The 15,071-nt window shown below is 45.9% G+C and overlaps 1 protein-coding gene across 2 annotated transcripts in view; it reads left to right on the top strand.

The window, feature by feature from the left end:
• NGEF (neuronal guanine nucleotide exchange factor) overlaps positions 1-11,036 on the top strand; it is a 60,481-nt gene extending 49,445 nt beyond the window's left edge. For both annotated transcript variants that reach the window (XM_035133109.2, XM_035133110.2), the window contains 6 exons: positions 295-384; positions 1,756-1,919; positions 3,014-3,169; positions 5,917-5,996; positions 6,762-6,866; positions 7,328-11,036. In XM_035133109.2, the coding sequence (XP_034989000.1) occupies positions 295-384; positions 1,756-1,919; positions 3,014-3,169; positions 5,917-5,996; positions 6,762-6,866; positions 7,328-7,500 (768 nt within the window). In that variant the 3' untranslated portion in view covers positions 7,501-11,036. The remainder of the gene's footprint in view (positions 1-294; positions 385-1,755; positions 1,920-3,013; positions 3,170-5,916; positions 5,997-6,761; positions 6,867-7,327) is intronic.
• Positions 11,037-15,071: the final 4,035 nt, after the last annotated feature.

Below are 15,071 nucleotides of genomic sequence, written 5' to 3'. Positions count from 1 at the left end.
CCCTTCATCCAGGGGTGCATGTCCCCCCTTATCTTACTGGGGTGAACAATGCTTTGATTCCCTTCACATGAGGTTGAGCTAATGCCTCGTCAGTGACGCTTACTTTGACATGAAAAGTTTATTATTAGAATCTTGTCGGCGTTGTGCTTTTATTTACAGAACCACTTCTGAATGAAGTTCAACATGCTTTTCTACTTCCACCTCATTCAATCTGTACTCGTTGGGATTCCAATTTTCAACCCTGAGACAAGGAATCATGTTTCTGATATACTCTCATTCCTTGGTCTCTTCTAGGTGGTGAAGGCATGCAACGAAGGTGTTAGGAAGATGAGCCGTACAGAACAGATGATCAGCATCCAGAAAATGCTAGAATTTAAGATCAAGGTAAAAATGTAGGCTAGGTCCTAAGGAGAGGAACAGATATATGTTACATGGCAAAATCATTGATGAATTTAGCAAAACCGTTGCCCCAATTGTTATATTAAACAATCAGTGATCTAATTTAGTCCTGAACAGATCAGTCCTAGCTTTGGTACCCTTTTTTAAATGCAAGTCAGTGGCTGCTTTACGGACACCAAGTTGCCTGGCTACCCGACCTGTGTCTCCTGCTCCACTGACTAGATCATGCCGAATGCGTGCAGTGATTATGCGTGCTGAGCCATTCCCAGTCACTTGTATTATTTGTAACTCAGTGCTGACTAATATAGCTCTTTGGAGCTCTCCTCCAGCTCCTTTATCTGTTTTTTATTTGTATAATTTTCTTAGGAGTGCTACAGGCCAGCTGTGTGGTGTGAATTTTGTTTAAATTAACCTAAAGAGGCTCTTGAGGCAAGATATGCCAAAACATATCCCACTCTTCATTATTCTCCTTTTGCACATTATATACATCTTCAGAGAGCCAAATTTAATGTTACTTTTATTAAGCATTTCACAAGGTAATAGGAGAAAAAGGGGGGGAATATGAGCATACCAAAAAGTTATAACTTTTACAATAAATAAAAGACAACATGCAGTTGGCTGCTGTCGTTAAACTTCTCATTGCTGTATTGAACAAACACCATCCAGAAAATTATCTACTTGGCATTACTCCCTGAGCCTGATATAATTTGTAATTTTGGCAATCTTGGCTATTCACAGATCCTCTTTAAACAGATTTTAAGCCAAGGAGTGACAGCTTTTTTGAAATTCACTGCTAAATTAATTTTGGCTATGCACAGATGATTTGTAGCAAGTTCTAGGTCACATCTCTGTCTTTCCCTTCAGGTCATATTGGGTCTAATAGTGTTTCATATACTTTAATTCATCTTTTTAGTTCAATCTTCTCTTTCAGTACCTTTGTATTGCCTGATAGATGCTGCAATAAAGCTACTTCTCCAGACTTTGACAAAGCCACTTTCTCATATTTTGGTATCTTAGAGGGATGTTAAATACCTCTGATCAACATTTTACATTTTCCCCCCAGTTGACAGACACAAATTAATTTTAAGAGAACATTGACAGTTGCTGGAAACTCCAGGAGAGGATAGTGCTCTTGTGTTTGTGGTTTCCCCACAGGCATCTGTTTGGCCACTGTGAGAACAGGATGCTGGAGTAGATGGGCCATTGGCCTGATCCAGCAGGCTCTTATTAGGTTCTACCTGGAACCATATCTTCTATAGTTTATATTTAAAGCTTTCTTTTGCAGTGAATTCAGAGGGATTGCCACAAGATGCTATGTTGCAGTGCTCCTGATTATTATTTTATTTCCTTCATTAGTCTGTGCCCATCATCTCTCACTCCCGTTGGCTGCTAAAGCAGGGAGAACTGCAGCAAATGAATGGCCCCAAAACATCACGTACCCTCCGCACAAAGAAACTCTTCAGAGAAGTCTACTTGTTCCTCTTCAATGATTTGCTAGTGATCTGCAGACAAATTTCTAGGTGAGTTTGAAACAGAGAGGAAAAGAATTTGAGCTGTACTATGTTTATTCAGTCTCAGTTGGATTGGACTCAATCCTGCCAGAGATAGTTTCTGATTGTTAATTTAATCTATTGATGTACTGCCCCAGCAGCTGTAGATGAATTTTCAGCACTCATAGTAAATAATTAAGCAAAGGTGGATGTTTATTCTGTTGTTCTGGTTTTTTTAAATAGACAATTCTTTACCTTTGCACCCCCCTTCAAATTGGTAAAGGTAAAGTGACCCCTGACCATTAGGTCCAGTCGTGATTGACTCTGGGGTTGAGGCGTTATTGGCCGAGGGAGCCGGCGTACAGCTTCCAGGTCATGTGGCCAGCATGACAAAGCCGCTTCTGGCGAACCAGAGCAGCACACAGAAACGCCGTTTACCTTCCCGCTGTAGCAGTACCTATTTATCTACTTGCACTTTGATGTGCTTTTGAACTGCTAGGTTGGCAGGAGCTGGGACCGAGCAACGGGAGCTCACCCCATCGCGGGGATTCGAACCGCCGACCTTCTGATCAGCAAGCCCTAGGCTCTGTGGTTTAACCCACAGCGCCACCCATGTCCCCTTTTTTGACCCGCGTGAAATTGTTAGGCAAGGACTAAAGCAGGGATGAAGAGCTTGTGACCAGCAGGGACACTGGTCAGGGTTGATGTCCAACAACACCTGGAGGTCACATGTTCCTAATCTCTAGAATAAAGGTGTGATGCATTCTTTCCTTGAGAAAACTTGCATCAGAGGAGGGTCGTGAAGGAAGTGTGTGCCTAACTTTCCCCCTTCTAATCACTACGTTTGTAAAAAAACGACTATGGAACAATGGCAGGGGGTTAAACAGCTGGCTTGGGGAAAGTTTCAGAAGAAAGTATATGACTCAAGAGTTAACCCCTCCATTCTCTGCTGCAAATAATCTCTTCCTGAGCATGCTTAGCAAGATTTCGTTACATTCTTCAGAAAGAATATTTTGCCTATGAGAAATGTGGTCATCTATTTCTCTGCCCCATCTTTTAGGCGCTGCTTATACCCCAGCCTAGGTTATAACGAGTGTTTCTGACACCTTTCTTTTCTCTCTCAGTGACAAATATCAGGTATTTGACTCTGCACCCCGAGGACTTCTACGGGTGGAGGAGCTGGAAGACCAAGGACAGAGCTTGGCAAATGTCTTCATCCTGAGACTCCTGGAAAATGCAGATGACCGTGAAGTCAGCTACATGCTAAAGGCATCATCACAGTAAGCATAACGAGGCAATATCTGGAAAAATTGTAGATTGTGCGGATGATCCCATTGCACTTTCTTACAATAGATTCTGAACTATTATTGCTCTTGGGATGACCTTACCTATCTTTATAAGCAGGCACAGGCATTGTTCAATAGGCATCATGTTTGATGGGGACTGTCTTCTAAATGAGTGTTGATTGTGAGTCCACTTGCCCCTTGTCAACATCCTGTGTAGCTGTCTTCTGCAATGCTTTAGGGTAATTTGTTTCCTACCACAATTATTTCCTTACTCTTTACTTACTGGTGGTGATTCTGTCATATGGTCTGCTTCAGTGGCTGCTTGTATACAGGAAATGCAGTCTCCAGTCCCTCCCACAGAACTAGAATGAATTTGCCCTCCCTATTGCAGACAAAGAGGGAAAGGCAGGCTGGTGTCAAAGGAGGCTTCTTGTTTGTCCCATGAACTCACACTGTAGCCATGAACAAAATATTCACGCCTCCACACACACTCCAGTGGTGGAGAAAACACCCAAGGGAGAGAATATATTGAAACACCCAAAGACTGAATTCTGGCCCATTGAACTAATGACAAAAATATCGCCCCAGGTATGTTGACCATAGAAATCTGCTCCAAAACTGCATTTGAATTCTGCCTTCCCTCACCTCTGTCCTCATTTTGTCCTGTATGAATGGCAATTTGTAGATTATTAAATGCATGGACCCCAGGAAACACTGCAGTACGTTTTTAAGTATTCCTATAGGAATATAAAATGTAACTGCCTATGTGCTAAGCACAATAAATGTTACGTACATAAAATATATCATTTTGGAAGGTACAGAAGTTTAGAAACATATGGTAGTAACTATTTTGTTAACTGCCCTGAGATCTTTAGATGAAACACAGTATGTAAATATAATTAATAATAATAATATCCATCCCTCCAGTGTGCAGATGGCATATTCAAATGGGTTCATCCTTCATACTGTTACCCCAAATCCTGCATGATGCAAAACTTTGTATTTCTTTCCAGCACTTCTTCTTCTTTGCAAAATTTCACACCTAGCAGTGCGGGAAGCACAGTTTCTGCTCCAAATTAAGTATGTTGCTAACGATAGATTAAGAAAAGGTGGCACTCAAAATGTTCTTTCTAGTCCAACATGCATTTGAGCAGAGAATTCATTCAGTTAATGTGCATTACCAACAAACTGCTGTAGATGGAGGACATGGGAAATAGGAGAAAATATTTATTCCTTTTGTTGTAAAAACCTTGTTCCCCGCTCCCTTCTTGGTTCCATGGAGTAAGCGACAAAGACAACCACAACCTCAGCTGCCCCTCTGCTTAAACCCGGAAGTGCCTGGCTTGAGCAGAGAAGCAGCAGCAATAGCTGTCCAGCCTACGCAATGATTCCAGGAGATTGAAGAGGTTTTCCCATGCTCCCCCCCCCCACTTCTTTTGGCCCTAAAGCCTCTCTTTAACGTTTCTGAGCACAATTAAAAGTGTTGGTGCTGACCTTTAAAGCCCTGAATGGCCTCAGTCCAGTATACCTGAAGGAGCATCTCCACCTCCACCGTTCTTCCCGGACACTGAGGTCCAGTGCTGAGGGCCTTCTGGCGGTTCCCTCGCTGCGAGAAGCCAAGTTACAGGGAACCAGGCAGAGGGCCTTCTCGGTAGTGGCACCCGTCCTGTGGAACGCCCTCCCACCAGATGTCAAAGAAAAAAACAACTACCAGACTTTTAGAGGACATCTGAAGGCAGCCCTGTTTAGGGAAGCTTTTAATGTTTAATAAATTATTGTATTTTAATATTTCTGTTGGAAGCTGCCCAGAGTGGCTGGGGAGGCCCGGCCAGATGGGTGGGGAATAAATAAATTATTTATTATTATTATTATTATTATTATTATTATTATTATTAATTATTGTTGTTGTTGTTGTTGTTATTGTTGTTATTATTATTATTATTATTATTATTATTATTATTATTATTATTATTATCTCAGAGAATGAACAAGGTGGCTTCACCCCTTGAGCTCAAATTTCATGACTTCAAAAGAATGTGGAGAACATATTCCTTCTCACTTTTGTCCACAAAGCTATTACTGGAAGGGGAATTTGGCTCAGGAAACCCTGCAGTCACTGAGACTAATCAGAGACCCCAAACCTATTGTTCTTTAAACTGCAAAAAGGGAGGCAAACTGGGCTCTTTCCTCCTGAACCCCTGTTCTTCTCAGGGACATAAGCATCCCAAATCTCCCATATCATATCCACTTTAACCCTAAGAAAGGGAATGACTGTTCCGGGTATTTATAGAAAATAATACATGAAAAATGAAGTTGAAAAAATGGGATAGAGGAATGAGTCTTCTGTCAGGGGATTCTGAAACATGGCTGAGCTCTTTCAATAGAGTTCATGGATTTGCCTTGAACTCCTTATTGTCTTAGCTTGTGCATGACTTTCTAACCAGTGAGTGGGAGCACATGAGTCAGGATGCGCGAATGAGTGACACTTAACTGACTTGGTTGACAGGAAAGGGAGAAGGGAACACATGGATTTTACCATTAAAGTAGGGGTGGGGGCAGTAAGACAGAAATGCAAGAAACGCACAGAATGCAGAAAGTGGATTTATTTATGCTTTCATGTTTGTAAATTTTTGCAAGTCACTTGTAGACTGCTATGTGGCAAGTCAGATTCCACTGACCCTTTCCAAATTACATGGAAAACACTGATTGCCATGCTCTCTCCTGCTTTATGCCCAATGCAGAAGTGAAATGAAGCGCTGGATGATCTTGCTGGCTCCGAATCGGCGAACCAAGTTTGTTTCCTTTACATCCAGGCTCATGGGTAAGGAGGGCAAGGGGGAAAGGAGGGAATGATAGAAAGATGCCATCCAGATGGATTCCAAGAGTGCTCTTAGTTGGGTTCTAGCAATGTTGGTTCTAGGATGCAAAGGCAGATCAGGTCCTAATTACAGAACAAAACTCCATTCTAAGCTTCACTTTTGAATTGTGTACCCTGAAGCCAATTTTTGTGAAGCCGAGAAGTCAGCTTCATATCCCTTTACCGAGAGATTCAGTAAGAGATTACCTACCCTATTGTTGTCTACAGAATTTTATGCAACATCACTGTTCCATATTTGTCTGCTGCCCAGTCATCTCAGTCCCCCATCAGTACCATTCCATGTTACTGGAGTAACACCCAAGTGTAAAAAGCTAATCTGAGATCCCTTCCCCTCTTGTATGAGATTCTATGCATTTCTCAAAACCTCTGACTGAGGATGTAACTGTCCCCAAGATCAGCCATTGCATTCACTGGCCCATTGGTTGAATTATTTGCTGAGATGACACAGCCTAACTAGCTTAACCATTTTTTCCTCTAAGGTGTTTCTTTTGTAGCTACAGTAATACAGGCAACAGACATTATCAAGGTTATGCTACAGACTATTGCTATTCTAAGCCCTCGACCAGAGAGGGAAAAGGCATGGTCACTATATATTACAGCAGTTGAACACACACACACACACACATTTTAGTAGCAGACACCCCCCCCCCATTTCTCCCTTATAGTATAGGGTCCTGCAAACTAGTAATTTCCCTTTTCCACTTGCAGATTGCCCTCAAGTACAGTGTGTCCATCCTTATGTGGCTCAGCAGCCAGATGAGCTGTCACTGGAACTGGCTGATGTACTGAACATCCTGGAAAAGACAGACGATGGTAAGAGGTGTCCATATTTGGGTTTTAATGCAGGCACAAATGCACAACAAAATCATAACAGGGGAACTGTGTAGGAAGTTAATATCTTGCTGCATTAAGGACTGGTTGTACAGGATGATCCAGTGCTTCCCAGATGGTGGCATATGACCTGTTAATTGGGCTAGTCAGGAAATGAATGAGGGCCAGTGAATTTTTTTTTCATACTCTCTTTTCACTCAGATTGCCAAAGCATTGCAGTCCCAGTGAAGCAGAATTCTTATAAGCCTCTGTAAATTGCAACATCTGCTTCACACGGAAAATATTATGTAACCAGCTTCCCTTAATATATTCTGATATGATTGTTGTATAACTTCTCTTCTTGTACCAGTTTTGAACCGTGCTTGCGTTAACTCATGGCTGTTTTATTGAGCTGCCACTATTATGCTTTCTCCACCCACAATCATCCTTTTTAAAAAATCTAGGTTGGATATTTGGGGAGCGTTTGCATGATCAAGAGAGAGGTTGGTTCCCCAGCTCCATGGGTGAAGAGATTATGAACCCCAAGATTCGATCTCAAAACTTAAAGGAGTGCTTCCGGGTGCACAAGTCAGATGACAGTCAGCGGAGGAAGATGGGCAGCAGGAATAGACAATGATCACTGCACACAGTTCTGGGCAGTTGTATTTCAGAAACAATGAATGTCAGATGCTGAGACAACGGAAGGTGGCACAAATACCATTTTTTTGTCAAGCAAGTCCTCTCTCCTCCAAGCTAATGAACTTCTTTGCATACTTGATGCATCATGGATAATATCTCTGAAGACAAACTTGAACAGAGGTGAGGCTGCCGTGTGCCTGTACAGAACTAGGAGCTGTAAAATGTAATTTCCTATTGTATTGCAAAGAGTGTAAATCTCTTAACTCTGCATGGTAAGGAAACAGTGAATGCTGATCAACTGGAAAAAGCACAACAAGGCCCAAGAGGTTAGCAGCCTGATTCTTTAATATTCCATCAAGTGACACAAGGTGTAGCATTTGATTTTCCAGTGTGCAATCCAGGCGCACAGGAGCGCACCACCTTTGAAAGGTGATATCCACACTTCTACACTCAGGAAGTTTCTCCGTAGGAACTGAGTTTGGAGTACCCACACAGGCACATCAACAGGTATCCCTTATAAATAAACACATTGGTGATTCTTTAAATGCATTGGTGATTCTTTAACAGAGGTAAAAAAAATTATGGCAGAGTATATTCCACAGAATTATTTAAACTGTACTCTTGGGCTACCCTGTAGAAAACTGCAGAGGAGAATACTGATATAGAGAAGCTGCCTATTGTAGCTCAAGGGCAGTATTGCTTCATGAGCAACTTCCAGGGGGCCATACAACAGAGAGGAACATGGCTATAGACAAAAGTGAGCAGAGCAAAAGCTGGGATGAACCTACATTCCAACTTTATAGATGTCAGAGATCCCCTACACATGCTGCTTTCCATCCAGGCAAGGAAGAGGAATTATCGCAGTTGAAGAACATTTCAAACCAGGCAAAAGCAGTCAAGGGGGCCATGGCTGGTGAGAGTCCCAAGGGTACAGAGCTTTTCCACACACACACCCCAAGCATGAGGTTCTCCATCCCTGACCTAAAATAGGAAAGGACTAGAAATTCACTGTTTCTCATAGCCGTGCAGTTCACCTCCTGGACCCATATCCTAAGTGCAAACTATAATAATCACTAGCAATGCAATCCTATAGATGTCATTTCAGGAGTAAAACCTATTGAGTTCAATGAGCCTTACTCCCAGGTAAGTGCATATAGGATTCTAATCTGACTGCATTTAAGTTTTGCAACAAAGTTCTTTGAGAGAGCCAATGGTAGGTATCACAAACAATGTCTAAATGTTGAGAGGGTGGCTGAGTGGATAGTACAGACTTATGCCCTGAACAAATGCACTGACAGTATCCCAAAGGTATGTTTCATTACTCAGCTCTGTTGCACATACTAAGGAATTTTTCATGGGTGGGGGGAGACAAAAAACAAAACAAAAAACAAGGAGTGGAGAGAGTCAGCTCAAGGCATGCATGACATTCTATAGTCATGCTAAATCTGGAGAGCTAAAGAACTCAGCTAGGGCCAGCAAATTTCTGTGTAATTTCCCTGGTGTATATATGGACTCTGATAACAGTTTCTGTCCAGTTCAGAGAGTTTTGAATGAAATGCATCCTTGTCAATACAAGTGGATTAAACTGATTATGGACCAAATGCTCATTCAAAGAGGAACTGAGACCACTAGGCAGCAGCAACAACAGGCTTGAGGGACAAGATGACATGCTTCTCTACTAAATGTTGTCTGCAAAAGTTTTACTAAAGCAATAGGAAGGCCTGTTGCATGTCAGCTGAGCATTAATCCTCAGCTGTACACATGAACTCTATAATACTTTCAAGTTGGTGTATATAAATGCTTGCAAAGCCAGGAAATATCTTCTCCTTTGCTGCAAAAGTTATAACTGGCAAACAAGATGCTTCTCTGGAAGGGAGAGAAAAGATTCACAATAGAGAGAATTTGACTAAGGACAATTATATAGTCAACCATGAGACAGAGATCAAGAAATTAAATATTGTAAAGCACTTTGCATATTAAAAGTGTTACCTAAATAATAACGGATAAGGAGTATTTATTTAATAGCAACACTCCCCAGGCTCCTTGCACAACGGCCTGTGTACACTGCATTTTTCTTTTTCAAGCTACTTCACAAGGCTATGAATGTATGAATCACTTACTCTTATACTGTCTTCATACTGAGTCATGCTGTTCCACCCAGCTTTGTACTATCTGCTCAGATTGGTCACAGCTCCTCAAGGTCTCCTACATACCTGCCTTTCAGCTGGAAATGCCAGGGATTGGACCTAGGACCTTCTGCAAAACCTTTGATTCTGCTCAACTATTGCTACATTTTTTTTGAAAAAAAGATTGCCTTTCATCCCAAATCAGGCCTTCAAGGCAACTTGTATAAGTACATAAACTGAGAAATAAAGGTGCTATTTAGATTTCTTCACAAAAAATGTAACAAAACAGTCTTCCCACATCTTTTTGGCCCAGGTATATAATCACCATTTGCCCAATGGATAAAGGCAGCTGCTAGAAAAAGGCAAAGCAGCCAAGGACTTTTATTGGGAATACTTTTTGAACCTCTTTCAGCTCTTACTTACATGCAACTAACTTAATTTAAAGTCAACCCAGTGTGGTGTGTTGGACTAAGACCTGAGAGACCAGGGTTCAAATCCCCACTCTGCCATGAAGCTCACCAGTCACTGCCTCTCAGCCTAACCTACCTCACAGGGGTGTTCTGATATTAAACGAGAAGGTGGTGAAACCTGCACTGCTTGGAGAAGTGGCAGGCTAGAAATGCAATAAAATACATAACATTTAACAGTAAGGCAATGATAGTAACTAACATTCCTGATCATTCAGTCATGCACAGCTTTCGCTTACGCTGTTCAGCCATGCCCCTAGCTTTACACTATTGCCAGAAATTGTGATTTTTTTTTTACAAATGAATTTTAAACACCCACAGCCAAGGAATAGCATATTGAACTGTGCAAGGCTAAGGTTACCTGATAGCTGAGTTATGGAAAGCAAAAAGCTCCTGGCATTCACCACTTAACCAATCCTGCTAATTTAGCAAAACCTCTCTGAGAAACTCAAAAGCAGATTGCTGTAATTTTGAGTGCCGAGTGACACAGTGTACCAATTAACTTCCTCCAGTTACCAGAATTAGGTAGCTTGGTGTATTTTTGCACACAAGCATAGACCTTGGGATCGCAGGCCATTACCACCAGAATGAAATGTAGGAGAGGGAGGTAATATTTTTTCTTACTTCTTACTATGAAAACAGAAATGGCCAAACAAGCAGCTTTCAGTACTTTGATTTCTCCAGCAGCTAGCTCTCACCTACTCCACCCTGTGGTCATAAACATGAATGTACTAACTAAACACATGCACATACTGACCACAGATTTCATTACATTGTATGGGAATGTGGCTTGTTTTCCAAATCCGCTTCTTACATTCAGACCTTTAAAATAATATTTTATTGAAGCACAAGTGTACATATTGCAACATGACAAAAAGATGGGTAAGCACATGACACATACAAATGACTGCAGCCACAAGTATTTCTAGACTAGAATGCAACGTAATCCTATATAATAATGTCCATGTTGTCCCTGCGTCCAGATGTCCCGTGTGTCCCTGGGGTACTGCGCATGTCCCCCAGAGACACAGGGATTGGACGGAGGGACAACCAGGGACACAGGGATTGGACCCGTGCTCACGGGACACAGGGAACAGCCAACTGCCGCTCCGCCAACCGCCGCTCCGAAGCCCAGTCTCATGCTGGAGGTGCGCGGTGAGGCGGCGGGGGAGAGAAGCGCTCCCCCCCCCCCGGCAGCCTTGCCGCACACCTCCGGCATGGGACGGCGCTTCCTCGGGGAACCCGAGGAAGCCGAAGCGGCAGCGGGCGCGGAGGGAGGCCCGCTTTGGCTTGGCAGCGGCGGGAAGAAGGGGAGGAATTCCTCCCCTTTTTCCCGCCGCCGCCAAGCCAGTCCCGGAGCCGAATTGCGGCGCGGCGGGGTTTTTCGCCGTTTGCCTCCCCCTCGAGGGAAGGCAAACGGCGAAAAGCCCCCGCTGCGGACTGGCTTGGCGGTGGCGGGAAGACCCGCCACCGCCAAGCCAGTCCCGGAGCCGAATTGCGGCGCGGCGGGGTTTTTCGCCGTTTGCCTCCCCCAGGGGAAGGCAAACGGCGAAAAGCCCCCGCTGCGGACTGGCTTGGCGGTGGCGGGAACATCCCGCCACCGCCAAGCCAGTCCCGGAGCCGAATTGCGGCGCGGCGGGGTTTTTCACTGTTTGCCTCCCCCAGGGGAAGGCAAACGGCGAAAACCCCCCGCTGCGGACTGGCTTGGCGGTGGCGGGAAGACCCGCCACCGCCAAGCCAGTCCCGGAGCCGAATTGCGGCGCGGCGAGGTTTTTCGCCGTTTGCCTCCCCCAGGGGAAGGCAAACGGCGAAAACCCCCCGCTGCGGACTGGCTTGGCGGTGGCGGGAACATCCCGCCACCGCCAAGCCAGTCCCGGAGCCGAATTGCGGCGCGGCGGGGTTTTTCGCTGTTTGCCTCCCCCAGGGGAAGGCAAACGGCGAAAACCCCCCGCTGCGGACTGGCTTGGCGGTGGCGGGAAGACCCGCCACCGCCAAGCCAGTCCCGGAGCCGATTTGCGGCGCGGCGAGGTTTTTCGCCGTTTGCCTCCCCCAGGGGAAGGCAAACGGCGAAAACCCCCCGCTGCGGACTGGCTTGGCGGTGGCGGGAACATCCCGCCACCGCCAAGCCAGTCCCGGAGCCGAATTGCGGCGCGGCGGGGTTTTTCGCTGTTTGCCTCCCCCAGGGGAAGGCAAACGGCGAAAAGTCCCCGCTGCGGACTGGCTTGGTGGTGGCGGGAAGACCCGCCACCGCCAAGCCAGTCCCGGCAGGCCGCTTCCTCTAGCGCCCGTTTTTAAACGGGCTAAAATCCACTAGTCCTATATAATAATGTCCATGTTGTCCCTGCGTCCAGATGTCCCGTGTGTCCCTGGGTCACTGCGCATGTGCCCCAGGGATACAGGGATTGGACAGCAGAGACTGCGCGCGCGCACTCTCCCCCCACTCTGCCTCCTCCAACCGCCGCTCCCGCCGGGGTGGAGGCCGGCGAAGGCCTCCTCACAACCCTCCCTGGCCGTGAGGAGCGGCGGTTGGAGGAGGCGGGGGGGGGGAGAGTGCGCGCGTCCTTCCTGTCGGCGGCTGGGGGAGAGGAAGGAAGGAGGAGAAAGCGCCGCTTTCTCCTCCTCCGTTCCTGTCCCCCTGCCGCCGACAGCAAGGACGGGTCCCAGGGTTCGGAGAAGCGCTGCGCAAGCGCTTCTCCGAACCCTGGGATGTCTGCTTCCTGTCGGCGGCTGCGGGAGAGGAACGGAGAAGGAGAAAGCAGCGCTTTCTCCTCCTCCGTTCCTGTCCCCCTGCCGCCGACAGCAATGACAGGTCCCAGGGTTCGGAGAAGCGCTGCGCAAGCGCTTCTCCGAACCCTGGGATGTCTGCTTCCTGTCGGCGGCTGCGGGAGAGGAACGGAGAAGGAGAAAGCAGCGCTTTCTCCTCCTCCGTTCCTGCCCCCCTGCCGCCGACAGCAAGGACGGGTCCCAGGGTTCGGAGAAGCGCTGCGCAAGCGCTTCTCCGAACCCTGGAATGTCTGCTTCCTGTCGGCGGCTGCGGGAGAGGAACGGAGAAGGAGAAAGCAGCGCTTTCTCCTCCTCCGTTCCTGTCCCCCTGCCGCCGACAGCAAGGACGGGTCCCAGGGTTCGGAGAAGCGCTGCGCAAGCGCTTCTCCGAACCCTGGAATGTCTGCTTCCTGTCGGCGGCTGCGGGAGAGGAACGGAGAAGGAGAAAGCAGCGCTTTCTCCTCCTCCGTTCCTGTCCCCCTGCCGCCGACAGCAAGGACGGGTCCCAGGGTTCGGAGAAGCGCTGCGCAAGCGCTTCTCCGAACCCTGGGATGTCTGCTTCCTGTCGGCGGCTGCGGGAGAGGAACGGAGAAGGAGAAAGCAGCGCTTTCTCCTCCTCCGTTCCTGTCCCCCTGCCGCCGACAGCAAGGACGGGTCCCAGGGTTCGGAGAAGCGCTGCGCAAGCGCTTCTCCGAACCCTGGGATATCTGCTTCCTGTCGGCGGCTGCGGGAGAGGAACGGAGAAGGAAAAAGCAGCGCTTTCTCCTCCTCCGTTCCTGTCTCCCTGCCGCCGACAGCAAGGACAGGTCCCAGGGTTCGGAGAAGCGCTGCGCAAGCGCTTCTCCGAACCCCAGGATTCTAGCGCCCGTTATTGAACGGGCTGAAAACCACTAGTTACATTATAATCTTTCCAAAATAATAAATACAATGATGGAAAATAATCCCGGGCCCATATTTCTTGACTTGAGAGATGAAAAGAAACCATGTTTTGAAGGAATCTCTTTAACTGTGCCCTCTCCTGCCGGTCTATTTTGATACGTTAACATTTTCTGTTCTGTGGATTCAGTTCTGGATTGAACATCTAGAGCAGCTTTTCCAGTAACTAGCAGCCTTCATTCTAGTCATATAAACAGAATAGGATGATCTCCTTGTAGAGAAGCTGCTGCTAATCCTCTCGATATAATACAGGAAGAACTACTAACTTTTGAGTCATGCAGGGTGATCTATATGTACAATGTGCAATATATAATCCCCAAAACCTCTTTGCAGAATGTTTTAACAGCTTTACGTGTCCACATGTTTATCAGAGAATTTCTTTCCTTGCATCTCTCTCTATTAATGTGATGAAGATGGATGGGGGTAAGACAACAACTCTATTCAGCTCGTTAACAAAGTGCTGTGGAATCACATCTTTAGCCCGGTCCCCTTGTTGTACTTGCTCCTTCTGGCTTCACATGTACTCATAGCAAATGTGGTGGCGCAGGCTGTACTCATGTAGGCTCCCCACATAAGAACCCCGATTGCACAGGGAGCCTGCCCATCAACAGGGCTGAAGGCAGGGCCACAGAGGTGCTTTGTACTTGAATGACAACTGGACAGGGCTCTATATATGAGCTTCAATAAAGTTGAGCTGGACCTAGCAGCTGCTTGGTCCATACAGGAGACCAATGATTTTCTGCCTTTTCAAATCCAATTGCTGTCCGCCATTGGGCTGGTTTTTTTGTTTTTGTTTTACGCTTTGTATAAACAAACATAGATCAACAATAGACAATATATTTTGCTACCAATTAAGGCAAGAGCCATCCATGCATTTTTCCTCTTGTAACCTAAAAGCCATTCCTGGCAGTCTAATATCTGTATATTACACTGCCAGGAATGGCTTTTAGGTAGAAAATGAAACAGTGCCAAGCTTCTCCAAAGTCATTGTTTAGCTGCTGGGCCTCTCTGATTTGCTTTATATATCTTTTCTTTTCTTTTCTTTTTTGGCAATGCCTGCTTGCCAAACATAACCATACCATTTATCCAGGTGAAAATCCTCACTGGTTTTCCATTGACATCCAACAACTTCCCTGTCTGCCATCATAAAAAAAAACACCACAGTAATTTGCTTTGTTGTTAATTTTTGTTCCTAAGGTTGATCTAGTTGAGGCAACAGGTTCCTCAGCCATCCTTGTACTGCATATTTGTATCTAAGTAAGCAGAGGTACCTGCTT

Source organism: Zootoca vivipara, chromosome 5 (assembly GCF_963506605.1).
Source record: "Zootoca vivipara chromosome 5, rZooViv1.1, whole genome shotgun sequence".
Classification (NCBI taxonomy): domain Eukaryota; kingdom Metazoa; phylum Chordata; class Lepidosauria; order Squamata; family Lacertidae; genus Zootoca; species Zootoca vivipara.
Note: the sequence above shows the minus strand (reverse complement) of the source record. Positions and strands in the feature narration are given on the sequence as shown.